This window comes from Vanacampus margaritifer, chromosome 9, assembly GCF_051991255.1.
Source record: "Vanacampus margaritifer isolate UIUO_Vmar chromosome 9, RoL_Vmar_1.0, whole genome shotgun sequence".
Lineage (NCBI taxonomy): Eukaryota > Metazoa > Chordata > Actinopteri > Syngnathiformes > Syngnathidae > Vanacampus > Vanacampus margaritifer.
The window spans coordinates 7607261-7629731 of record NC_135440.1 but is presented as its reverse complement, the minus strand read 5'-3'; the positions used below and the strand labels follow the sequence as shown (position 1 = coordinate 7629731).

At 38.7% G+C, this 22471-nt stretch overlaps 1 protein-coding gene across 1 annotated transcript in view; it reads right to left on the bottom strand.

Moving 5' to 3' along the window:
* bckdhb (branched chain keto acid dehydrogenase E1 subunit beta) overlaps positions 1 to 22471 on the bottom strand; it is a 43257-nt gene that overhangs the window by 12827 nt on the left and 7959 nt on the right. Inside the window, 7 exon segments of the mRNA XM_077576225.1 lie at positions 1 to 78; positions 12373 to 12462; positions 12465 to 12485; positions 13502 to 13599; positions 15780 to 15888; positions 18222 to 18377; positions 21174 to 21307. The exon segment at positions 1 to 78 is cut by the window's left edge and continues 9 nt beyond it. Of these exon segments, the coding sequence (XP_077432351.1) occupies positions 1 to 78; positions 12373 to 12462; positions 12465 to 12485; positions 13502 to 13599; positions 15780 to 15888; positions 18222 to 18377; positions 21174 to 21307 (686 nt within the window).

Genomic DNA, 22471 nt, shown 5'->3' with positions numbered 1-22471 from the left:
AGAGCTGATTTCAGCAGCAAACCCTCCAGTTATTGGGGCCTCATGACTAATGAGCAAACGTCCAGTTTTCACCACCGACTGCAATGCAAACACATAGAAAAGGATTACTGCAGATTCTTTAATTTAAGATAATGTTAAAATAAGAATAATTGAATTAAAATGTACACAGCTAGAATTACAACACACACCAAAGTCTGATTGTAAATCAGACCTTTACCCAAACACACTACTTTGTGTACTGCATCCTGGACTTTTGCACTTATTGTAAAACATCGCTAAAAATCTTTATAAATAGACTTTAAAGAACAAAATGTATTGGGCAATAAAGTAATGGTGATGTTTTAAATGCAACTCTGCCTAATACTAGTCAAAACAAATGCAGTTACAAATCAACTTGAAAAAATAACAGCATGGATAATGACATTTGACTTGGTGGTCTGCAAATAAACTTATCCGGACAGTATAACGATTACTGAGAGAGTGGACAAGAGAGGGTTTCATCACAACGCAAACAACTTTATCTGCATACCACAAGAAAGTCATCACTGTTTTTGTGTGTGGTCTGTGTGAGACTCATGAGCATGAATCTGTATGATGGATGTGTTGGTGCAAATGCGGATGTGAGAACTGCATGGGATGCCACTACTGTCGTTATCAATATGATATACGGCATATTTCAGTATGGTACAGTATAATACTACTTGCATGTGTGGCCGTCTGTATAAAGTGGATATGATAGAACTGTATGAACTTTAGAGGTTATTTAGGCTGGTCCACAGGGTTAAAGGGACAACTTTGGACATTATAGGTCTCAGCCTTCCAAGCACAGGCATTTGGGTTTTCTATAACCTGCCATTACCCCATGAGGATGCCTCTGCTCCACCAGTTATCTGTCACAGAATTAAACCAATACTATACTATAATCTCATCCATTTGTCACGGATCCAAACCAATGCTATGTCTGTTCCTCGCAACTTAGGAAAACACTGTACTTTTTTCAAAATGTTCCATTTAAAATTGCTTTGAGGACAAGTTTGAACTAGAATGGCACTCTTGGGAGTGCAGACCTCTTCCTCTGACCTTAACGAGCTAACTTCTATGAAACTGATTTTAAAAGCTAAATGATCAATTCTGGATGAAATACTCAGATTTATTTCACAAAGGGAATGCTCCTTTCCTTGGCAATCAGCACCCACTCCCGGCTTTCTACAAACATAAGTGATGAAACCTTCCTGCCTTGTAATTTGCATTTTGTGGGTTTGGTGCTATCGTTAGAAAACAGTTATCACAGACAACTTTGTGGACGATCAATCTTGTAATCATTTGCTATTATGTAAATGTTCCTAGAGGAAAAGTTGTGTGTTCGATTAATGAAGAGACAGGAATTTTTCTAAAGCAAAATGCCTCTTTAAGTGGCTATATTTTTCAGTCTGTTCAAATCACTTTGAATATTATGTTGAGGAAAACTGCACTTAAAAAAAACTATAATAGCAACAGGGTGCATGTGTTGCTGAGACAGAATCATCTATAGGTGCACAAGTCCTGCAGTTTCACTCATTTCACAAAATTCAACTTGTCCTTTTACTTGACTTTCGGGAATTGCGGAAACTAAGGCATCATATCATTTTAGATGAAGATGAAGCCATAGGAAAATATCTGGACACAAGTTCACCAGTTTGATGGCTTTAAAAGCGGAAATTCAATGTGTAGACTGAGGAAAGGACCGTGAATACACACATAAAAACTTAAGACCCCATGCCGGCAAGTTTTTTTTTTTCTCCTCCACGTGTTTATAACATCCACATGAATTTATATTTGAATAGTAGCACTGCCAAAAAAACATTCCCTCAGTAAAAGCTAAGAGTAAAGTGTTGGTTGTATAAACAAAAAAAAAAGTAATATTCAGTAGAATTTTTTTTTTTTTAAGTGTTCAGAGGTCATCATAATCACAATCAGAATCCGAATCATTGGCCAAGTATGTTATAACAGACAAATAATCTGTCTTTAGTAGTTGTAGCTGCTCTAGTAGTACAGCAAACAAGCTACTATAACAAAATACACAGGACATAAACACAAAAGTACAGTCATAAAACAATGTAAAGTGTCCAGCAATGCGGTGAGACTGATATAACATCAACTGAGCAAAGTCATACATGAGACTTGATAATAATTTAGTAATTCTGGTTCCATATCGATAGTGCTTATCAGTCCAATTCTTTATCAATTCTCATTGGGTGAGGGAATGAAATAGTACAAAGGATATATGATATCACTGATTTTGTTATCATTATATATATATGATATTATAAAACAATGTGATATGGAAATTTCATATTCCAAAACAGGTTATTTTAGATACCGATAGTGATCCAACTAGTATTTACTATTTTCCTTAAAGTTACATTAAATTAATGGAAATTTTCAAAAATATTTTTTTCATTTTACTCATAGAACACTTTATTTTATTTTATAGAAAACAATTAAATGGATGAAGGATAAATACAGCAAACATCCAGTGGAAAAATAAAATTCAAAATATCTGGTGGTACAACCAGTTTTGAGGGAATGTATACTATTTTGTGCTTAGTTATTATCATTCATTTTTAATACAATGCTAGTTTAGCGTCCAAGGTGTGGGCATCAAATGTCACTCTTTTTGTACAAACACTTCCATCTTCAGCGTGTGGTCTTTCATACCAACGTATTTTTGCCTCAAGAGTGATGCACAAGGATGACACAAGAATAGCAATTTTGCTACTGTCTTCAGCACTACATTAGTGTAGCAAAAGAGCTAACAATACCCCGCACATCAAAAAAGCAATATAAACTAGATGTGCAATTTCTGGAGAAATTGTGTGTTAATGCTGAAAGCTGAATGCTAATATTTGAATGCATGTGAAATGTTGTGGATTGCTTTATAATAACAACAATAACAATAATAATAATAATAATGTTAAATGACATTTAATCAAATGGATGTTAAGTAGTTGGACAATGAATATTATATGAAATTGGATTAAAATCTGTACAAACCGGGATTTGGTCAGAGGCCCACCACACACCAGTCATTTGAGTTAACCTGAGGCGGCGTGGCTTAGTGGTAGAGTGGTCATCTCCCAACCGAGAGGTTGTGGGTTTGCTCCCATGCTATTGTGACCATGTCGAGCAAGATACTGGAACCCCAGTTGCTCCTGATGCTGCATCATCAGTAGGTGAATGAATAATCGAATTTAAAGTGCTTTGAGGGCCTTATAAGGTGGAAAAGCGCTATATAAATCAAGTGCCATTTACGATGTCATTTACTTGACTATTGTCACACAAGAATCTGTGACATTGTATATAATTGTATCAAATAATGCAATATAATACTGTTGAATTTGCTGAACACCATGTTGAATGAGGGAATTTTGTCATTGAAAATATGGAAAAATATTGAACAAAAATTAATAATGTGAAATGCCATTAAATATAGTGGATGTTAAATAATTATACAATGAATATTATATAAAATTGAAGTTGAACTTCTTGCTTATGTCATCATTCATTTGTGATTTGAGAGGAATCAATAAGTGGAATCATCAAGCAAGCAAACATGAATCATTTCACAATATAAAGCGTCCAGTAGTCCATTAATACTTATCAGAAACAAATGTACAAAATGATGCGAAGAGTCATTAAACGATATAAAGTATCCATGTGTGTGTGTGCAAATGAAGCAGAGTGACAACGCTTTGATGGCTTCAGCACTAATGGTGCTACAGAGAGACTGGCAAAATGTCACAGAAATTATGACTCAACTGTTTTAGAGATAAACAGCGTGGGCAAGCTATTGGAATGTCTGCTGGTGTGTGCATTGTTCGATAGCGACTGGCTGGCGACCAGTTTAGGATAAACCCTGCCACTTGTCCAAAGTCAGCTAAGATAAGTTCCAAGCTCAACCGTGACACTAATGAGGATATGAGGAATAGAAAATTAATGGATGGATGTACGCAGGGATGGATGGATGGATGTTTGATAGCTCCAACCACAAAACGTCATGTTAAGTGGTGAAATGTCGGCCTTTATCTTTGCTCTTGCAACATGAAAGTATTCAAGAATGGGTAGAAGGGTACAGAAGACAGTCGGCAGTCCTAACTGTCCATTGCAGTCGGATTGTGTTGTCATTTGCACGAGCACCACACTAGACTGTGATGGATGAACATAGAACTGATTTGATGACTGTTGTATAGAACTTCCTCGGCAGCCGCAGGAAGTACTTCCTCTGCCGGGCTTTTTTGAGCATAGAGTTGATGTTGGCCTCCCATCTCAGGTCCTGATTAGACTACAATTTGCAGGAACTTGAAGGTCTCCAGTCTCTCAACAACTGACAGTTGGACAGTATGAAAGGCAGCTGTGGCGAAGGATGTTTCCTGATACTACAGTCATCTCTAAGATTTTGAGCAAATTCATCTTGTGATTATGCTGGCTGCACTAGAGCACGCTCCATTTCCTGATGATATGTAGACTGGTCACCATTGTCGATGAGGCCAATGACTGTGGTATCATCTGCAAACTCCAGGAGTTTAATAACTGGGCTCAGTGTGATGCAGTTGTTCATATATAGATAGGAGAGCAGCGGAGAGACGGCATAACCTTGGAGGGCCCCGTTGCTAATGGTGCATATGGAAAACTAGTTTTTGCCTCACCTGCTGTGTTCTGCCTTTCAGGAAGCTCTAAATAAACTGACAGACGGCAGGAGAGAGGCTGAGCTGGAGATGCATGGAGGAGAGGAGTTCAGAGCTGATGGCGTAAAAAGCAGAGCGGGAGTCCATGAACGGGATCCTCGCATAGCACCATCAAAGGGTTCCAGGATAAAGGGTAACATAGTGTTGATTGCTTCATCCACAGACTTATTTGCTTAGTAGGCAGTAGGGTTGAAATATTAAGCAAACACAAAGTAACCTGACAGGCTCCTCTGTTGCGGCCTCGCTTGGCCTGGGCCTCCGTTGCTTCTACTTTACAACAGGCGCATCAATTGTTTGGGGCGGGATCAGCTGAACTGTGTGAGCCTCCAGTGCTTCCAGTAGTTCTGCTACAGATTTCACGTGTAGCTGAGTCTTGGGACACTCGTTTATGAATCGCAGTGGTGCCATGATGTGGCGATATAACAAATTACTGTATAGCCCATTGAATGCACAGAAGCTTACACAAAGAGGAAAAATGTGGGTTGAAGCGAGAGAGAGAGAGAGAGAGAGAGAGAGACAGCCACCAGCCACCAAGAGATAAAAACACATTATAGAGATCCGGATTTCACGTAACTCTTGGCAGTATTGAAGCCTATTACTTGCAATGGGGTACTCGCATTTATCGGTTAACTTTCCGTCCAAGATAATTCACACTGTACAAAGTGCCCAGGCACGTCTTCCGCCTTCATTCAACTCATTTGCTCCCAAAAATGTATAAATATGTTCGATTTTAAATGTTGTAGTTGTCCCAAAGACGTATTTATACGTTTTTTTAATGCTAGAGCATACAGAAGGCTTTGATGCAGCCTCTCAACTGCAAAGAACGGTTGAAGAAATGGTAGTTATTACACAAACGGCCAGCAGGTGGCAGCAGAGCAAAAGAGATCAACCAGGGGCCATGTTGAAAAAAAGCTCATTTCTAAATAGATTTATGAATAATGATGAAACTTGGCTATATTCTAATGTTAATTGCTGCAAAATGGAAACAGATAGAAATATACTTTTTTTCCTGATGAAAGAAGAGACTAATCTTTCTTTTGGTAGGTTCCATGTTTTTTTTTAATAGCAATGGAACACAATATTCTGTGGGCCTTGCAAAATCAGTCAAAATCCAGCAAAACAGACGAGAGTGAATGGGATTGCTTCTGTAAAAATGGCTGGGAATGAATGAGTTAATAACTATACACTCGAGCTACGTCTACACAACTAACTGATTTAAAAATTGACGCACCTGGTATAAAGTGATCTCTACACAAGCAATGAGGAGGATCCCAAATACTGCCACTTGTTCACCCTTTTTATGGCTGCTACGATCCATTGGCTATGCATTGGCTCCTTTTTTAATATCTAGGAGAATGCTCATTCCTTTTTTGCCTCTTCTCGTTGTGGCAGCCGGTCCACAACAGCTGTCAATCATTGTTAAAGTGTGGCGTTTGTCGTTTACTCAAAGTGGCGGACGCGTTTTCTATACTGCCAAAATGGCTGCCCTAATGCCCAATTTGGGATGCGGGATGTCAACATCCAGATCTCTATATACAGTATACCAGTGGCGAGCGGTCATAATAAGCTATTAATGCGGTGCATGCCCAAGCCCTTCAATAAAATAATTCTCCTTCGAATTTCCAAATAAAGCAGTTGGAAGCTGGAGGGGAGGCGAAAGGAGTGCAGTACACAGCGTTACACTGCATGGATGGTGAAAAAGACGACCAGGCAGCATTGGGAACTTTGTGAACTGCCGGTCTGTTTTCGACCTGCGTTTTAGATCCACCTCAGAGGACAGGCCCCCCAAAAAGTGTGATGTAAAATCAACTACTTGGGGCCAAGTAAGGCCGTTTTGGTTTGGAACTTATGTTAGCAGTCGGGGCACTGGAGAACCTGGAGACATAATCATTCGGGAACAAGAAAAAATTCCCCTTTGAGGGTTGCAAATTGCTGCCACAACTATCTGATGCTTTTGTTGCTCCGAAGTGTTACACGACTGTGCTATTAGTACTATTATTAATTTTTTACTCTGGCGAGTTAGTGTATTCTTAATGTGTACTAATGAATAATCCTTCGGCCTCTATCTACCCTGACAGAGGGCTCCTGATTTTTGGGCATGGTAGCAGCTCTGGTAGCTTCCACATTACTACTCATTGTGCTATATGTCATTAGATACCAGAGTTGTTCCAAAGGTTGCAAGCGAAATGTCATGTTTCCTGCCATTCCCATACACGCCCAAGTAATGAGCAGCATGGAGTTTCATCCTGCCACAGCCGCTCCATCCACACTGCCTCTATGATCAGTCTCCTTCTACATCAGTATGCGTCCTGCTTTCCCAACCCAGTCTTTCCTCCATGATGCGGTTTGTCTCATCCTTATGTTTTTCCTTGATTCCTCCCTTCATCGATTCTTCAAACCATCCATTTAGCTTGCTTTTATGAAGTCCATGTCGTCAGTTCCAGCACTTCCCTCAATGCGGCCTCACCAAGGTTGGCAGTCAACCACCTGGCACACACTCAAAGGCCAAGGTCAAAATTTGCTTTCCCATGGAATATACAGTATAACGAATCACACACACACAGGCGGATGAGGGGCTCCCCAAGCCTACTACAACATGCAACCAAATACACACTCATAATCTTCACCTGTACATACAGTATGTGAAGTACACACACACAAGTACAAATGGCTTTTCAAGAGTGGTTTATTGTGAGTTAGAGAAGCTCCTTTGACTGCCACATGGATTAGATGCTATGTTATCTAGGTACCATCTTTAGTGTCATACTAAAAGGAGACATTTGAAAAAACCAACAACAGCATGAAGTACTTTTTAATGAGAAATTTATGTGTAATCTAAAAATCTAGAGACGTGGTTGAGTTAAGCAAATAAAAATAGTCCTGAGGCATTCATAGTTCGCTCTTGCTTTGCGCAATCCCCCAACAGGATTTACAACTACTTTTCAAATGCACACTTTCCATATAAAGTTGGAAACAGCTATAACTTAAAAACTGTGGTCATGACGTCCACAGAGAGACACACACAAATTCCCACATGGTATGCGACAGGGAACGAAAGTTTAGCTCAGTGTCGCCATAGAGATGCAGTCTCACTCTCATTCCTGCTGGCTTTGCTCCTGTCCGCTGAACCTATAATTGACGGACCATTGAAGGGTCGAAACTCATGTGCCTACATGTGATCTTTGTGAAATCTCATGCTTTAAAATGGTCCACAGTGATAAACATAAGGGGAGGGGTGTAGGGGAGCAATGTTTGGCCTCCTAACTCAGCAAAGAAGGAACGATGATGGTGTGAGTAAACACACTTGCTACTATACATCCACTCACTCACTTTCATGACAGGCAGTGAGGGAGAGTGAGCGCTACAATGAAGGAGAAGGGGGGAAAGCACAAGAAAAAAAGAGTGAGTAAAGAAAGTGAGTAACAGCTTCAAGACTGGGCAGTGGGCCAAGCCAGCCTCTGGAGGAGTAGATTGCCAGGAGACCTCCGACTGAAATAACTGCTAATATCCCATGAAAACACATTAAAACCAATTTAAGTCAATTACACCCTGACACACACTTACACACTACTTGTCTGTCCTACCACCACAGTACCCCACCTCTGCATTGGTGAGTACTGTACATCCAAACACAACTTACTGAACCATCTTTCAAGTTACTGTATCGCACAGGCTCCAGAAGGTATGAGCAGATATAGGGCCCAATGCCGTAAATCTAAAAGGCTTCTTGGATAGGCTATAATGTGTCTAGTAAGCAGGACCTCTCCTCAGTAGGTTATGTATATAATGAAATTAGACAAAGCTTCTGGAAAATAAACAGACTGTAATTCTTGAGGGCGGACAGAAACTATGATGCACGCACAAAGTGAGTCAGTAAGAAAAGCACTTTCTCAGTCCAGAGTGACCATTAAATTGACTTATAATGGAAGGACACCAGGAATAATGGTAGATCCTGCAAGAGTGGGAACAATCCACAACAACAGTCATTAAATCGGTTACTTCCTTCAACGGAATGGAGTCTGCTACCATTTATACTCCAAGTGTCATATAACAGAAGTTTTACTTAAAAATAAATAAATAAATAAATTATATACATACAGTTAAATGTTATATTTTGCCCATTGAATGTGATCACTGCTTTTCCAGGTTGTGTAACTGACTTAATAATTTAAAACTTAAAGAGGATCTAGTGGATCCAATTTGTAAAATCTGCTAGTATGCGTGTTGGATGCTGTGGTTGTGATTTCAGACCTTGTCTTTTCAGCCAGTCCTGCTTTTAGGCAAACAAGCTGACCCCAATGATCTCAACCGGCCCACAACTCAAGCCAATGTTTTGTCCTCTTCAGTGGAAAATAATTAAAACCTGGTCCAATGAAGCAGCAGCCTTCTGTACTTGCAACTAGGGGGCTTATTTTACACCATAAATACGGAATTTCTATCACATCAGCATAAATCAGGAACTAAATAAAGATTAGTGATAAAACCGGACGTTAATTTTCATCTTTGTGCAAATTTTAATTCCAAGGTTATTCATCCTTCATGTGCCATCTGCAAGACATGGGACCGGGGTGAATGGGACTGTCTAGGATTGCAGGTTCACTCTTTCCAAAACGGTTAAATCACAATTCCTAGTATCTTTAACAAAAGAATGAGCTAGAAAGCTTCTTTACTGTAAATAGATAATATATATATATATATATATATATATATATATATATATATATATATATATATATATATATATATATATATAAATAAATCAGATAATATACAATTGTACATATAACCCACAATTCATAGGTGTGGGGAATATTTTTGAAAGACCCAGGGCCTACCAAATAAATGAATATATAATAATATATATATATATTTTTAAAGAGCACATAAGTACATTTTTAATGTACCCTATAGATATTGACTAAAAATAATTGAAAATTGTGGCCCGGTTTATGCCAATCCAAATGTATTTTTCTATGATAAAAAAAATGCATGCACACACTTTCACATGCATGATGAGATATCCATCTCTGTCTTGCCACAAATGTTTACTTACTTTCACCCCAGAGTACTCTCCTGGTTTCACCCGAAGTGCTCAGCACTAACGCTGTAATTACAGACAGAGACGACAATACGAACACAGGGAGTGGGGCCCAAACCTTTGGTCACTTTCTTCCTGTGCCATTCTCTTTTTTTTGCTTAGTTTCCAGTGTGACAAACAGCAGGCCAAGCATATAACAATTGTTGTGGTAAACCAGCAAGCACATGCTGGCTGACACCCATCAATTGAAATGGAAAAGAAGGAATGATGGCTGAGAGCCGGTGCTAATCGGTAACAGGCTGCCTAAACCATCCTTGATTCAGCTCCAAATTAAAGCACAGCCAGTTGACTGCTATGCTGGGTGACAGATCTGGCCATTGCATCTCAACGTGAAAATTAGTAGTACTGCCCATAAAATTCCAAACATTATATCCTCTGTATCTCTATAGTCTCATATAGTTTCTTTAGATAAGCTTTAAAGGGAGGGAAAAAAACAAAAACAGACCAAGTAAACAGTTTTTTGTTGACTTACAAACACGCTGTATGACTGTTTCTAATTATTATTTCTCCATTCATTGCCAGGGCAGCGCCGTTTCAGGACACCGTGGACACAGAGACAGAGAGAGATAGACAGGGGGGGAGAGAGAGAGGGGGAGAAAAAGTGAGACAGACAGGGGGGGGGGGGGGGGGAGAGAGAAACACGCTATTGCACACACATGTATGTAAAGTGTTAATACGAATGAAAAACTCTTTCAATGTTTTGGTACAAGAAATAGATTACTGATTTTATTGATATAAAGTAAATTATAAATAGTTATTTAGCAGCAGTATACTATAAGTGACCAACGACCCACCCTGCACTGACGCCATTGCTACAGCAGGGCCACGAAATTCATTCATTCATTCATTTGACTGTGTCGGGTCAACAAACCCTAAAACTGCTACAGGTTTGTCCATTAGCAACAGAAAAAAATACTTAATCAGATTACCATCTGATCTCTATACCTGCCATTCCACTTTTGATACACCAACTCTGGTCTTATTAAAATTGTTTGTCTGATCTTGGCCTCTAAACTTTTTTTTCTATATAAAAAAAATCAGTTAATTTTCCTATGATTATTGAACAAAATGAAGGTTGTGGAATCACACATTGACATCCAATATTTTCTGTAGTAAATCATAACATCTGTTGTTAATTGAGCAAATCTTATGATATTTGATACATTTACTCTGCATATTTTTTTCTTCATCATCTGATATGAGATCTCCGATACCTAACCAATTCTACTGTGGCTTCCCTGTACCTTATACCAAGGAGATTTTGACAGTGATATTATATTTGTATTTTTTCTAACCATTGTATTCTTGACGTGTGTTAAACTTGGGTTTTGTTGATGAACTCGTCAGTCTTCTTGTTGTAGCTTGTCGAGTTGGCCACAGTTAGGTTTTGTGCTATTGCTGAGGTTTTTGTGAATTTTGTTCTCAGTCAACTGACTGATGGCGCCATTGCATTGAGATCTCACTGGACTTCGTATTAAAAGCTCTAATCGAACAGTGGTCACCTGCTGACTTAATGCCTGATATAGTCTACACTTTGTACTTCATGATTTGTCTTGATGTAATAAAGGGTTAGCCGCTAACCTGTACATGGCCACCTAACCTCCTGAATGCTATAATTACAGACCCTTTTCAAAAAATTTGAATATCTTGGAAAAGTTGAATAATTTTCATAATTCCATTCAAAGTCGAAGTTTCATAGATTATAGATTCAGGGCCCACAATTTAAGTGAATTCAAGTCATTCGTCTACATGAAGTTTTAATAAGGCAGTAGTTTAAAAATACTGTGGTTACTTGAGAAACCCTCGTTATAAACCACTACTGCCTGTGCTTTCACATCCTATTAAATTACTATTACTACCATGGTAATGAAATTCTTTCCTGGGTCTTCTTTGCTGTTATTAACATTTGCTTGACATCAGGAGTTGCATAGTGCGCATAGTTGAGGACCAAGAAAATTGGACAGTACCTGAATATGCAAAATGAAAATGTACTTTATGTTGTGACTCAGTTGTCTACACAGGAAGAATTTGGCATTTTCATGGACAATGGACTAAAATGTGATATACCAGAAAGGAATGGCTACACTGTGTGAACCACAACTAATTAGATGGAATTAGGTGAATAATTAGCAATTTGAAGATATTAAACTTGAGACGGTACAGTACTATTTACCCCAACCGCTGAAAGATTTCGCTCACTTCACGTCTTAAAATAAGAAGGGTCGCTGACACACTTATCTGTAGCCATCCTTGATCTTTGTACTTTATGATATGTTACAATTTACTTACTAATTCACTATTTACTACTCTCTGGGCGTTTAAACAGTCACCTACTCGGCTCATGTGTGCCACTAACAGGCTGTGCTTACTGTGATGGTTCAAATGCAGAGGTCAAATTTCATGTACTGTACATAACAAAACAAAATGTGATTCTTCTTCTGCTCTCCTTTTTCATGACGTGGGATTTACTTAAAACAATGCCGCAAACGGCAAAAAAAAAAAAATCCAAAACCTGAATTAATAAACCGGAAGCTGCAGATTGAACGGTACCTTGCAAACAGTTTCAGTATCCCATGGCAGGATAGTGCGAAGGTCAATAACCTCACAGGACACGCCCAGTTTCTCCTGAGCCATCTGGGCCCCACTTCCTTCATGACATGTACCTGATGGAAGAAAAAAAAAGTCCACATGATCATGATAATTCATTCTTCGTATTTCAATTATCATTATCTTATTATTGTATTAAAAGATTATAGGTACCTTGCAAGTACAAAGCATTTTAATGTGCTTTTCTATTATTAACTGTGGTAAAGACAGAGCATAAACAAATATTTTTATCTGTTCTTCTGGATCTCAAATTCCTCTCCTGTAATTTTCTTTGTCACTTAACTTAGATGGCCATGCAGATAAGCAGTGGTGAGGTAGGAAAACAAAGAAGAATGCAATTCAGAAGGGAGTGCCACTGTTTCCACTACTTTACTGGATCATCTCTCTTCTCTTGCCAAGTCATTCTTCTAAAATAACACTGGCTATCATAGAGACGCTTTCTTTCTTTCTTTCTTCTTCTTTCTTTCTTTCTTTCTTTCTTTCTTTCTTTCTTTCTTTCTTTCTTTCTTTCTTTCTTTCTTTCTTTCTTTCTTTCTTTCTTTCTTTCTTTCTTTCTTCTTTCTTTCTTTCTTTCTTTCTTTCTTTCTTTCTTTCTTTCTTTCTTTCTTTCTTTCTTTCTTTCTTTCTTTTCTTTCTTTCTTTCTTTCTTTCTTTCTTTCTTTCTTTCTTTCTTTCTTTCTTTCTTTCTTCCAGATAAGCCAGATAAAGTGGATCTAACTCCTGGCGAGTTACAGGCTCTGTGATACCAAGCCGTAGAAATCAAAGCTCACTGATGAAAAGGCCATCACCAATTGAAAATGTGCTGCAGACATGTGTCGTTAATAGGCCGAAAGACAAGTACAGACTTGGTTCTGAGATGGTTTTGGAGATATAGTCTAAGCATCCCAGCTGAGAGACCCTGCAGTGGCACAGGAGGCGAATAATGGACTTAAAATTAATCCACTGGCTTTGAACATTACATATTGTTGATGCAACTCCCCTTTTCCTGTGTCCAGGGTTCCAAAGATAGGCGATAACTCAACTATTCAGCACACCCACTGAGATGTTGTCAATGATGTGCAGGATCACCTACCTGTGTCCCCCAGGCAATCAATGTGACATCACTTCCTTCCTCCACAACCTCAGCCTGTGAGAGTGGAATAGTGTAGGCTTCCGTGGGAACCTGCTCCACTGCAAACACACAAAGACCCCACATTGGAGCGTCAACAACTGACATTCAACAACAGCGATCTATTTTTGATGACTGGCACAATTTCAATCCGCATTTCAATCATGCTATTTTGTCCAACAGCATGGTGTATGGGAACAGTTTCAGGACAAGTGTCACAAAAGATATTCCCAATCCAAACTACGAGTGTTCCTCTTCAGTGTTCCTCTAGACGTTCAACCAGCACGTCTACAAAGAGATCGTGTGGCATTTGCTTCTTTCAGTGTAGAAGAAGAGGCAAGAGTTGTGGCAGGACAACTCTGCACTGAGCTTCTGGCTCTTTCTGTCTGAGAAGAACATCTCCATGCTGAAGCAAGTTCCTTAATCACATCAAAGGGGAAAACATAGACTGTAATTTGGAGTTGAAATTTAGATTCTGACACAGATCCTGGAACATTTCTGACACACCTCGTAATAAATCAGCAAAGTATATTGCATAAAGATGAGGCCATGACAGTACTTACTATTATCAGTCAATTAATCCATTCTGCCATTTAATATATAATTTATCCTACTCCTATTTTTACAGGGACACAGAATATCAAACATTTAGTGTTCCACCTTTCAGCACGGGGGGTACATTATGACCAAGTTAAAGGCACTGCTGTGCAATTGTCACCTCCCTGTTAGGCAACAAAATTTGGAAGAAAATAATCATAAAAGTTCTCCCACTCCTGTTACACTACTGTATTTATGTAGCTGATGACGCTGTCACCATACCCAACAGCACACAAAGCTAATCAGGATTTTCCTTTACATATTGTGAAATTAAATGTACAGTATTGCTTGCCGTAAACCTTTGGCCAATTCATCTAATATACTTGTGTTTGTGGAGACACCATAGTACTCAGAGAGAACCCCTACATGCATAAGAAGAATGTTCAAATTTAACATAGAAAGGCCCAACACAGGACCCAGAATTGGATCCCAAACCTTCCTGCTGTAAGCCAGCAGTTCTGACACTTTTCATTATTCTTATTATATAGTGTATTCTTCTTAGTTCAGTTTTTTAATAAAAATCAATTCAAGTCATCTTTATCCAAAAACTTACAGACTCAATACTTACAAGGATTAATACAGAACACATTAAGTACCCTGTGGTTATCAAGATACTAAAATTTCAAACTGCCTAACTTTAATAGAAGAGTGCAGCCACTAATGGAATGACAAACCCATCAAACACACATTCCTCCAGTCGTACATTTTGTCTGGCTGATTTCAAAGGCTAACGCATGATTTTTCCAGAATGTCATTGCTTAGAAGAGACCGCATGTACTTCTATCAGCACAACATAATATTTGAGTAATATTATTTGCCAGCTACATGTTGATTAATGTTGCAGAAAAAACAGGGTTTGGATACCGAGGGGAGGACTCATATTCGTGTTGCTTTAAACCTAATAGAGTGCAACTCAGCACTGTGACTAAACTAAAAAGCACTGAAAAACAACTCTCTCACGCTACACAAATTTGGAATACGGTAATTTCCGGACTAAAAGGCACACCTAGGACTATAAGCCGCGCTAGCCAAATTTGGAGAATACACCAGATTGGTCCATGTATAAGCCACACCGGACTGTAAGCCGCAGGTGTTTTAATGTCACCGCACCAGTGTATAAGGGTTTTTGAGGTGCACAAATAATACAGCGCACGTCCTGCAGTCACAATAGTAGTACACTATAACAACAGAACAAAAATTACAGCGCTTGACGAGGCAATAACGTCAAATGGTTAATTGAAATCCGTTTTTAAAAGTGCTTGCCAGTAACACGGCAGTAAAGGTGCATTAATAACACCACTGTACAAAAATACATTACTGTAACAAAGTCCTCTTCCTCAGTGTCGAAACCGAAGAGTCCCAGAATGGCCTCGTCAGTCACTCTCCCTCCTTTGTTGTCGCTCTCAAAACCCAAAAACTAATTTTCCTCTTTGTCAGTGTCAGAATCGAACAGGTGAATGCCTTCAAAATATTATACACTTCTCTGTTTCCATAATGAGGGCAAAAACTGTCTTGCTCTCGTTCTGTCTCTCCTACTGTATTTGGGCTCACTTGGTTTGGTTTGCTCTGCCTGGCGCTCTTGGGCTTCTTTTATAGTGCACCCCCCCCTTGCCATGTAATTTACATTTACAAATAATCCATTTACCTGCTGCTCTGTAAAGGATCTTGGGTTCAAAGAAAATGCAGGGGTTGTTATCAGCGATGCAGGACAGAAGCAGTCCCTTGGCCTGCACTGGACTACGAGGTACTACGACCTGTGCACAAAGATTACATTGGGTTAAAACAATTTCAAATACTAATAGTAATATTAAGATTATGTCTAAAAGTGTGATTCTCTTATCCTGAAATTATATCCATGTTACACATTTACAAACATAGATAATATAGTGCAAAGTGGCTTATCTACACCCCCATTACCACTACCCGCCTTCTCTTAAATATAATCAACTTGCATAGGAAGCAAAAGTACTGAAACTTTTGTTTTTACTTAAGGCCTTATTGCCCAGTGGTCAACTTGTAATTAGTTGGTCAAATCCAGCAATCCATCTTTTTTAGTAGATATTTGAATCACATTCATACTGTGTTGCAACCATATCCTATATTTGTCTTCCTGTTGATGTTTGTGCAAAAGCTGGATCAGAGATGACAATGTGATTTGTTTGACATAATCAGCGACTTTTATGACTTCTCGTTTAAAAAAAAAAAAAAGTTACTAGTGAGTTTAATTTTTGAAAAGAAACAGACAACATGAGTGGAAGGATTTTCACGTTGTGTTTCGTATGACAAGAAAGGTCAATCACGTTGAACATTGCCAATGACATGCCCATTTATACGTTACAAAAGCAAAAATTTATGGACAAATACCTACATTTATCACCGAAAGTATGTGTTTCTAAGCTGGAAATATTATGTTGAGGTCGCCTTACTTTATCTGAAACAAAGCAAATACTGTAAGGGGGAAGAACAAAAACAAAACTTGTTTGAAATTTTTTGGTCATTATGTCTAAGGATGCTCTGAGCCGATTGCTTGTATCGGGTATCGGCCCCGACATTGGAAAGTAAATCGGATCGGGTATCTGTGAAAAAGGTCTCGATCCACAAACGATCCTATTTGCACTGACAAATCCATTATAAACAGGTTTTGTTCCTGATTATTTGTATATTTTGTGTTACTAAGCTAGAGGAGCTGTTGGTTAATTTACAACTGTTCCGCTGTTGCTCAGTTATCTAATAAACAATTCATAAGATTTATACCTCCCCCCCGCTTACAAAGTTGGAGTGGATCGGTATATGGTATCAGCAGATACTAAACTCAAGGTATCGGTAGTGAAAAAAGTAGATTCGGAATATCCCGACTACCAGCTTTAGATGTGATTAAAGAAAGCTTGATTTGACAACTCAACTGTTGTTTTCGGTCTACCAGTCACATTTCATTGTGATTTTCTAATTTCTATTTTTTTAAGTGTTATGGTACATTATATAATCAATCTCAGCATCTTCTTAAATATTTGAGAACAAGATCAAACCAATTTTCTTTATAACATCAGCATACTTATGCTGACATGACATCACACTCCAGAGTGGAGTGGCAGGAAAGTGCAAGAAAGAATCTCTTTGGCTTATTTATGTAAGGCCAATAATGACAGACTAGTAAGTGGCTTTGCTTTCACTGAGGTTTCCATCATTAGTGTGTTGCAAAAGCTTGTATAAAAACAGATACTTCCATTGCAGATGTAATGGATAATACTGTATAAACTTTATACATGGCCCCTTTTCACTTTCTGTCTGCTGTTTGTTGTATCACAGTGTTTCCTCTACATTTATTCAGGAGCGGCGGGCCACCATTCCTAAATCCTTTGAATTTCTAATGAAAGCAATTGGAGGGGAGGAAAATGGAGTATGCAGCGTGACACCAGATGGATAGTGAAAAATACGGCGAGACATTATCGGGAATTTCGTCAATGGCTGGTCCGCTTTTTGTTAGCACATAACTACCCCCCATCGACGAATTAATGTCCGCCGCTCCCTGCCACTCCGGGGACAATGTGAAAAAAAATCAAATTTTTCACAAGCCAAAGTTGGCAGGTATGGCCTGCATAGCATGGCAAGCCACATTCACATTCTTTAACAAAAGAAAGTGGGTTTGGTCACTCGGCCATTGAAAGCGATTTAAGCTCGGCTCAAAACGAATCATGCAATCAAATTTGCTTATTTGCGGAGACATACTCTTCGTGAGCAACGTCACTTTTTGGCGCCGCCAAGGCAAAGGCATTTTGGATGTGTGTATATGTATGTGTGTGTGTGTGTGTGTGTGTGTGTGGCCTCAATCATTTCTTTTTTTTTACTTGAGGTACTTGAATTACTCAAGTACTAATTTCAGCCCTACTCATCTCTCAATGCAGAATTAAACGGGTTTCGCAAACTAATAAATGGTAAATTGGAAGCATTTGAGAAGCACACCAAAATCAAACATCCAATTATCCATCCATCCTATATGTTTCTCGCAAATGTAAAACTGACAAAACAACAACCATACTGCAATATGGAAACATATAATAAAGAAACTGTAGGGTGCTGTAAGCCTCACCTTAATGCCAGGGCAGTGGGCAAAGAAAGCCTCTGGGCTTTGGGAATGGTAGAGGGAACCATGGCCGACACATCCCCAGGGAGCCCGAATGGTGAGTTTGCCACAATCAAACAAGTTGCCAGAGCGGTAGCGGTACTTAGCAGCTTCATTGACAATCTACAAACGAAAGCAGTATGTTACGTTCCGCCCAAAAATATAAAGTGACAGATTTAATCCAACGACTGGCACACTTTTGTTGCTGCAGAAGGAAGATTTTTTGTTAGTATCAACTCCAAATGGTCTAAAGAAAACCTATGTGCCCTTTAAAATTTCATGAATTTCTGCATCAGTTGTAATATTTGTAAAAAGTTGAACTTTAATGTTTACATAGTTTTCAGATTGGATTCAGGTTCAAATTTCACGCCCTCTGTCTGCGTATTTGACATCATGTGTACATTCTGTACGTGAAGAAGCGAGTATGCAGTTGAAAAAAAAAGGGGGGGTGCAGTTTTATTTTTTGTCAACAGCGGGCAGTAGCGATTCGAAATTTAATTTTTTGCATTCAGTAGCTTTAAGTGAAGATCAGATCAATTTTTATTACCAGTTTCTGCAGAAATTGAGGAAATTCCAAAGGGTTCAAAACTCAAATACTCTTTCAACATACATAATAGGCCGCCGCCAGACTAATGATTTAGCAATGTGATTCATCGGGAATGGAAAGATGATGGTCAATGTTAACTTATTTGCTCCCAAAGACGTATACAAATGTTCAATTTAAAATGTTTTAAGTGTCCCAAAGATGTATTTTTACGTTTATGTGTTTTTTTTTAATACTAGAGCATAAAGAAGGCTTTGATGCAGCCTCTCAACTGCAAAGACGATGTATTTATACGTTGTTGGGTTTTTAATGTTTTTTTTATGCTAGAGCATACAGAAGGCTTTGATGCAGCCTCTCAACGGCAATGGTTGAAGAAATGGTAGTTATTACACAAACGGCCAGCAGGTGGCAGCAGAGCATAGGAAATGAACTAGGACCATGTTGAAAAAAAAACCTCAATTACTGAGAATTCTAAATAGATTTGTGAATAATGATGAAACTTAACTATATTCTAATGCTAATTGCTGCAAAATGAAAACAGATACAAATACACTTTTTTTTCCTGATGAAAGAAGAGACTTTAATCTTTCTTTTGGGAGGTTTCATGTTTTTATAGCAATAGAACACAATATTCTGTGGGCCTTGCAAAATCAGTCAAAATCCAGTACAACAGCCAGGAGTGAAGGGGGTTGCTTCAATGAAAATGGCTGGGAGTGAATGAGTTAAGTATTTTTTTTCTGACTGACTGATCAATTGATAAGGACTCTCCAATGCAAGCCAACAAGACTTCCTTGTTCGCCAATCCGCTCACTCAACCATTGAAAGGCAGTTTGCAACAAGTCCAACCCAAGACACGCTTAGGACCGCCCCTGATTCCAACATTGGCCTCAAACATCATTGATGCATATTTTGTTGTATGCATCTTTGACAGAACAGGGACACACATTTATCTTAAGGAGGACACACGCTGTGACACCAATAGCAACATATAAATGCCAATTCATCTCCCTAAGAAAACATGACATTTGAGGGCAGTTTATGAAACACCCTCTCATGATATTCAACATACACAGTACCTAAAAGAATAGTATGAGAGCAAAGCAAAAATAGCACAACTAGGATGTGTGTTTGTGGAGCTGGTAATTATCTATCAACATCCACTATTAAAGTAAAATTTATGAAAGTTAATACAGGTGGGATAAGGGAATTACAATTTTCCTAAATAGGGACATTTCATGACAAATCACCCAGTGGGTTTAACCTAGCGGAATTTGATTTTAATGAAACTTGCTGTACTTGTTGATAATGATTGCACAGCACTAAATTTCAATCGGAGCAGGTGTTTGGAAGCTACTGCCCACTGAATTTGAATATTTTTGGCAAAAAGGGGCATGTCCTCCTTCCTTTGAACCCTTACAGCTTGGTCAATCTTTACAAAACAGATATTGTTGAGAAGGGAAATCAACAAGGATTGCAAATCAGAAACATAGAAACGTTTCAGTTACTTTTTTTTCTTTTTGTGTGCGCGCGCGCGCGTGTGTGTGTGTGTGTGTGTGTGTGTGTGTGTGTGTGTGTGTGTGTGTGTGTGTGTGTGTGTGTGTGTGTGCGTGTGTGTGTGTGTGTGTGTGTGTGTGTAGCAGCAACAAGGAGTCAGTGTACCCCGCACCCTCAGATACTCATTGAATAGTCAATGAATGTATGAATACTCATTAAAAGTTGAATATTCATGAAATATTCATTTAAGGTTGAAAATTACATGTCACAACTTCTTTTTTTGAACTCACTCTCCTAACTTCTCTTTGTGATGTCCGGGCACTCACGCCCAAGGAGGCATGCTGAGCCCTGCCCACATGCTGGCTGTCAAGGCACATTTTTATAAAAATAAATATATAAACCTTCGACCATCATCTCAACTTTGGCACACACAAACACCTCTGCAAAATGTCATTCTACCATCTCAGAAACATTGCAAAACGTCACCCTACACTATCCTGGCAAATGTAGAGAAGCTTGTCCATGACTTTGTGTCCTCCAACTACTGCGGTTTTAAACAAGACCTTATTAAGACTTTTCTTTTTACAAAAGCCTTTTGCTCGGCCCTCTTTTTGTGTTATTTTTTAAACATCTTTTACCAAGAAAAATCTGTTTGAAATTGCTGTAATACAAAGTGCATTACAAATAAAATCCATTATTAAAACAAATTAGGAAATCTAAATTGCTGAAAAACAGTATAAAAATATATCTCTACAGTAGAGAGAATGTATTTAGAACTATACAGTATCTCTGAATTCTCTTAACAGGTCCTTTGAATGAATTGTGAGGCTACTGAGACATCCTAAAAATGTATAATTTACTTCATTATTTATTTTTATTACCTGGTCAAATGCAGGATAGATGTAGTCTGCAAACTGGATCTCTGCAATAGCTGTGGCTCCTGCAACAGCTACACCAATACCAAATCCCACAATCCCCTGCTCACAAAGTGGAGTGTTGAAGACTCGATCCTTACCTGGGGTGACATTAAGAGAAATATAAATTAACTACCTGCAAAAAATCTAGAATATAAGCTAATTGAGGCAACAATACTGTACAGTAGATGCAGCATTTTCCAAGTAGGCTGTACAAGAAGTACAACACTCATACTTGGCCATTCAAGCCATGCCGGACTAAGTAGAGGTCTTCCTTTCTTCCTTTCCTGTCACCCACTTACCTGCCTACGGTTATTTCTACGTGAAAGTAATATATTAGATTTAAAAATCCATCCATCAATCAATTTTCTGCCGTTTACCCTCAATAGGGTCATGGATGTGCTGGATGGTGTACCAATTCAAGCTGAGTTTAGGTGAGATGCGTGACACTGCAACCTCTGGACTGGTCAACCTAGCACACGGCACTAGCAGTATATTACATATAGTAGAGTATAAACAGCAAATCATGCTCACATTTACTTACAAATCAATTCCCTCTGGCTGCGGTAGGGAAGCCTGTCATTTGCTTGAATGGCTAATGCTTTCCCAGCCACGAGCAACTTACTTGTCACTTATCAACATAACATAAAGATAGCGCTAACTCTGGTGGCCCAAATGGCAGCAATGATTGGTTTGCTCACAATATCGCAGCTGTGTGAGTCGAGGCAATGTGGCCCATTCAGCTATTTGTGACAATGTATCCACTTGCTGGACTCCCTAAGCCTGCTTATGAGTGACAAAACGACAAAAGCATCACTTGCAGGCCGGATTTGGCCCATGGGGCTGCTAATTGGGGATGGCTGATGTACGTTATATTAGAAATGTGTTTGTTTATATATATTATATAAATAGAAGTTAGAAACTACAATTTCAATCGTCACCTGAGTTACATTTCATTTGACTATGCTGCATACACACTGGCAAGATTTAATCAATACAGTACACATTTTTAGATGACAGCAATACACTCCAAAAATGTAATGCAGCCCTTTTTGGTTGTAGCAAACATATTCAGTGATCCAGAGTATAAAAAAAAAAATCTGATGAAAAAAACAGATCCTATTTTTGCTAGCGATTCAATTTTCCCTTTCCCCACCCTGTAATCTGACATGTAGTCGGAAGAATGTGTACACTAAATTTGGACTATGAATGTTATTTTTGCTTACTCTGTACTTTCTTTGTCTGTGGTGGCATAAAATATCCTC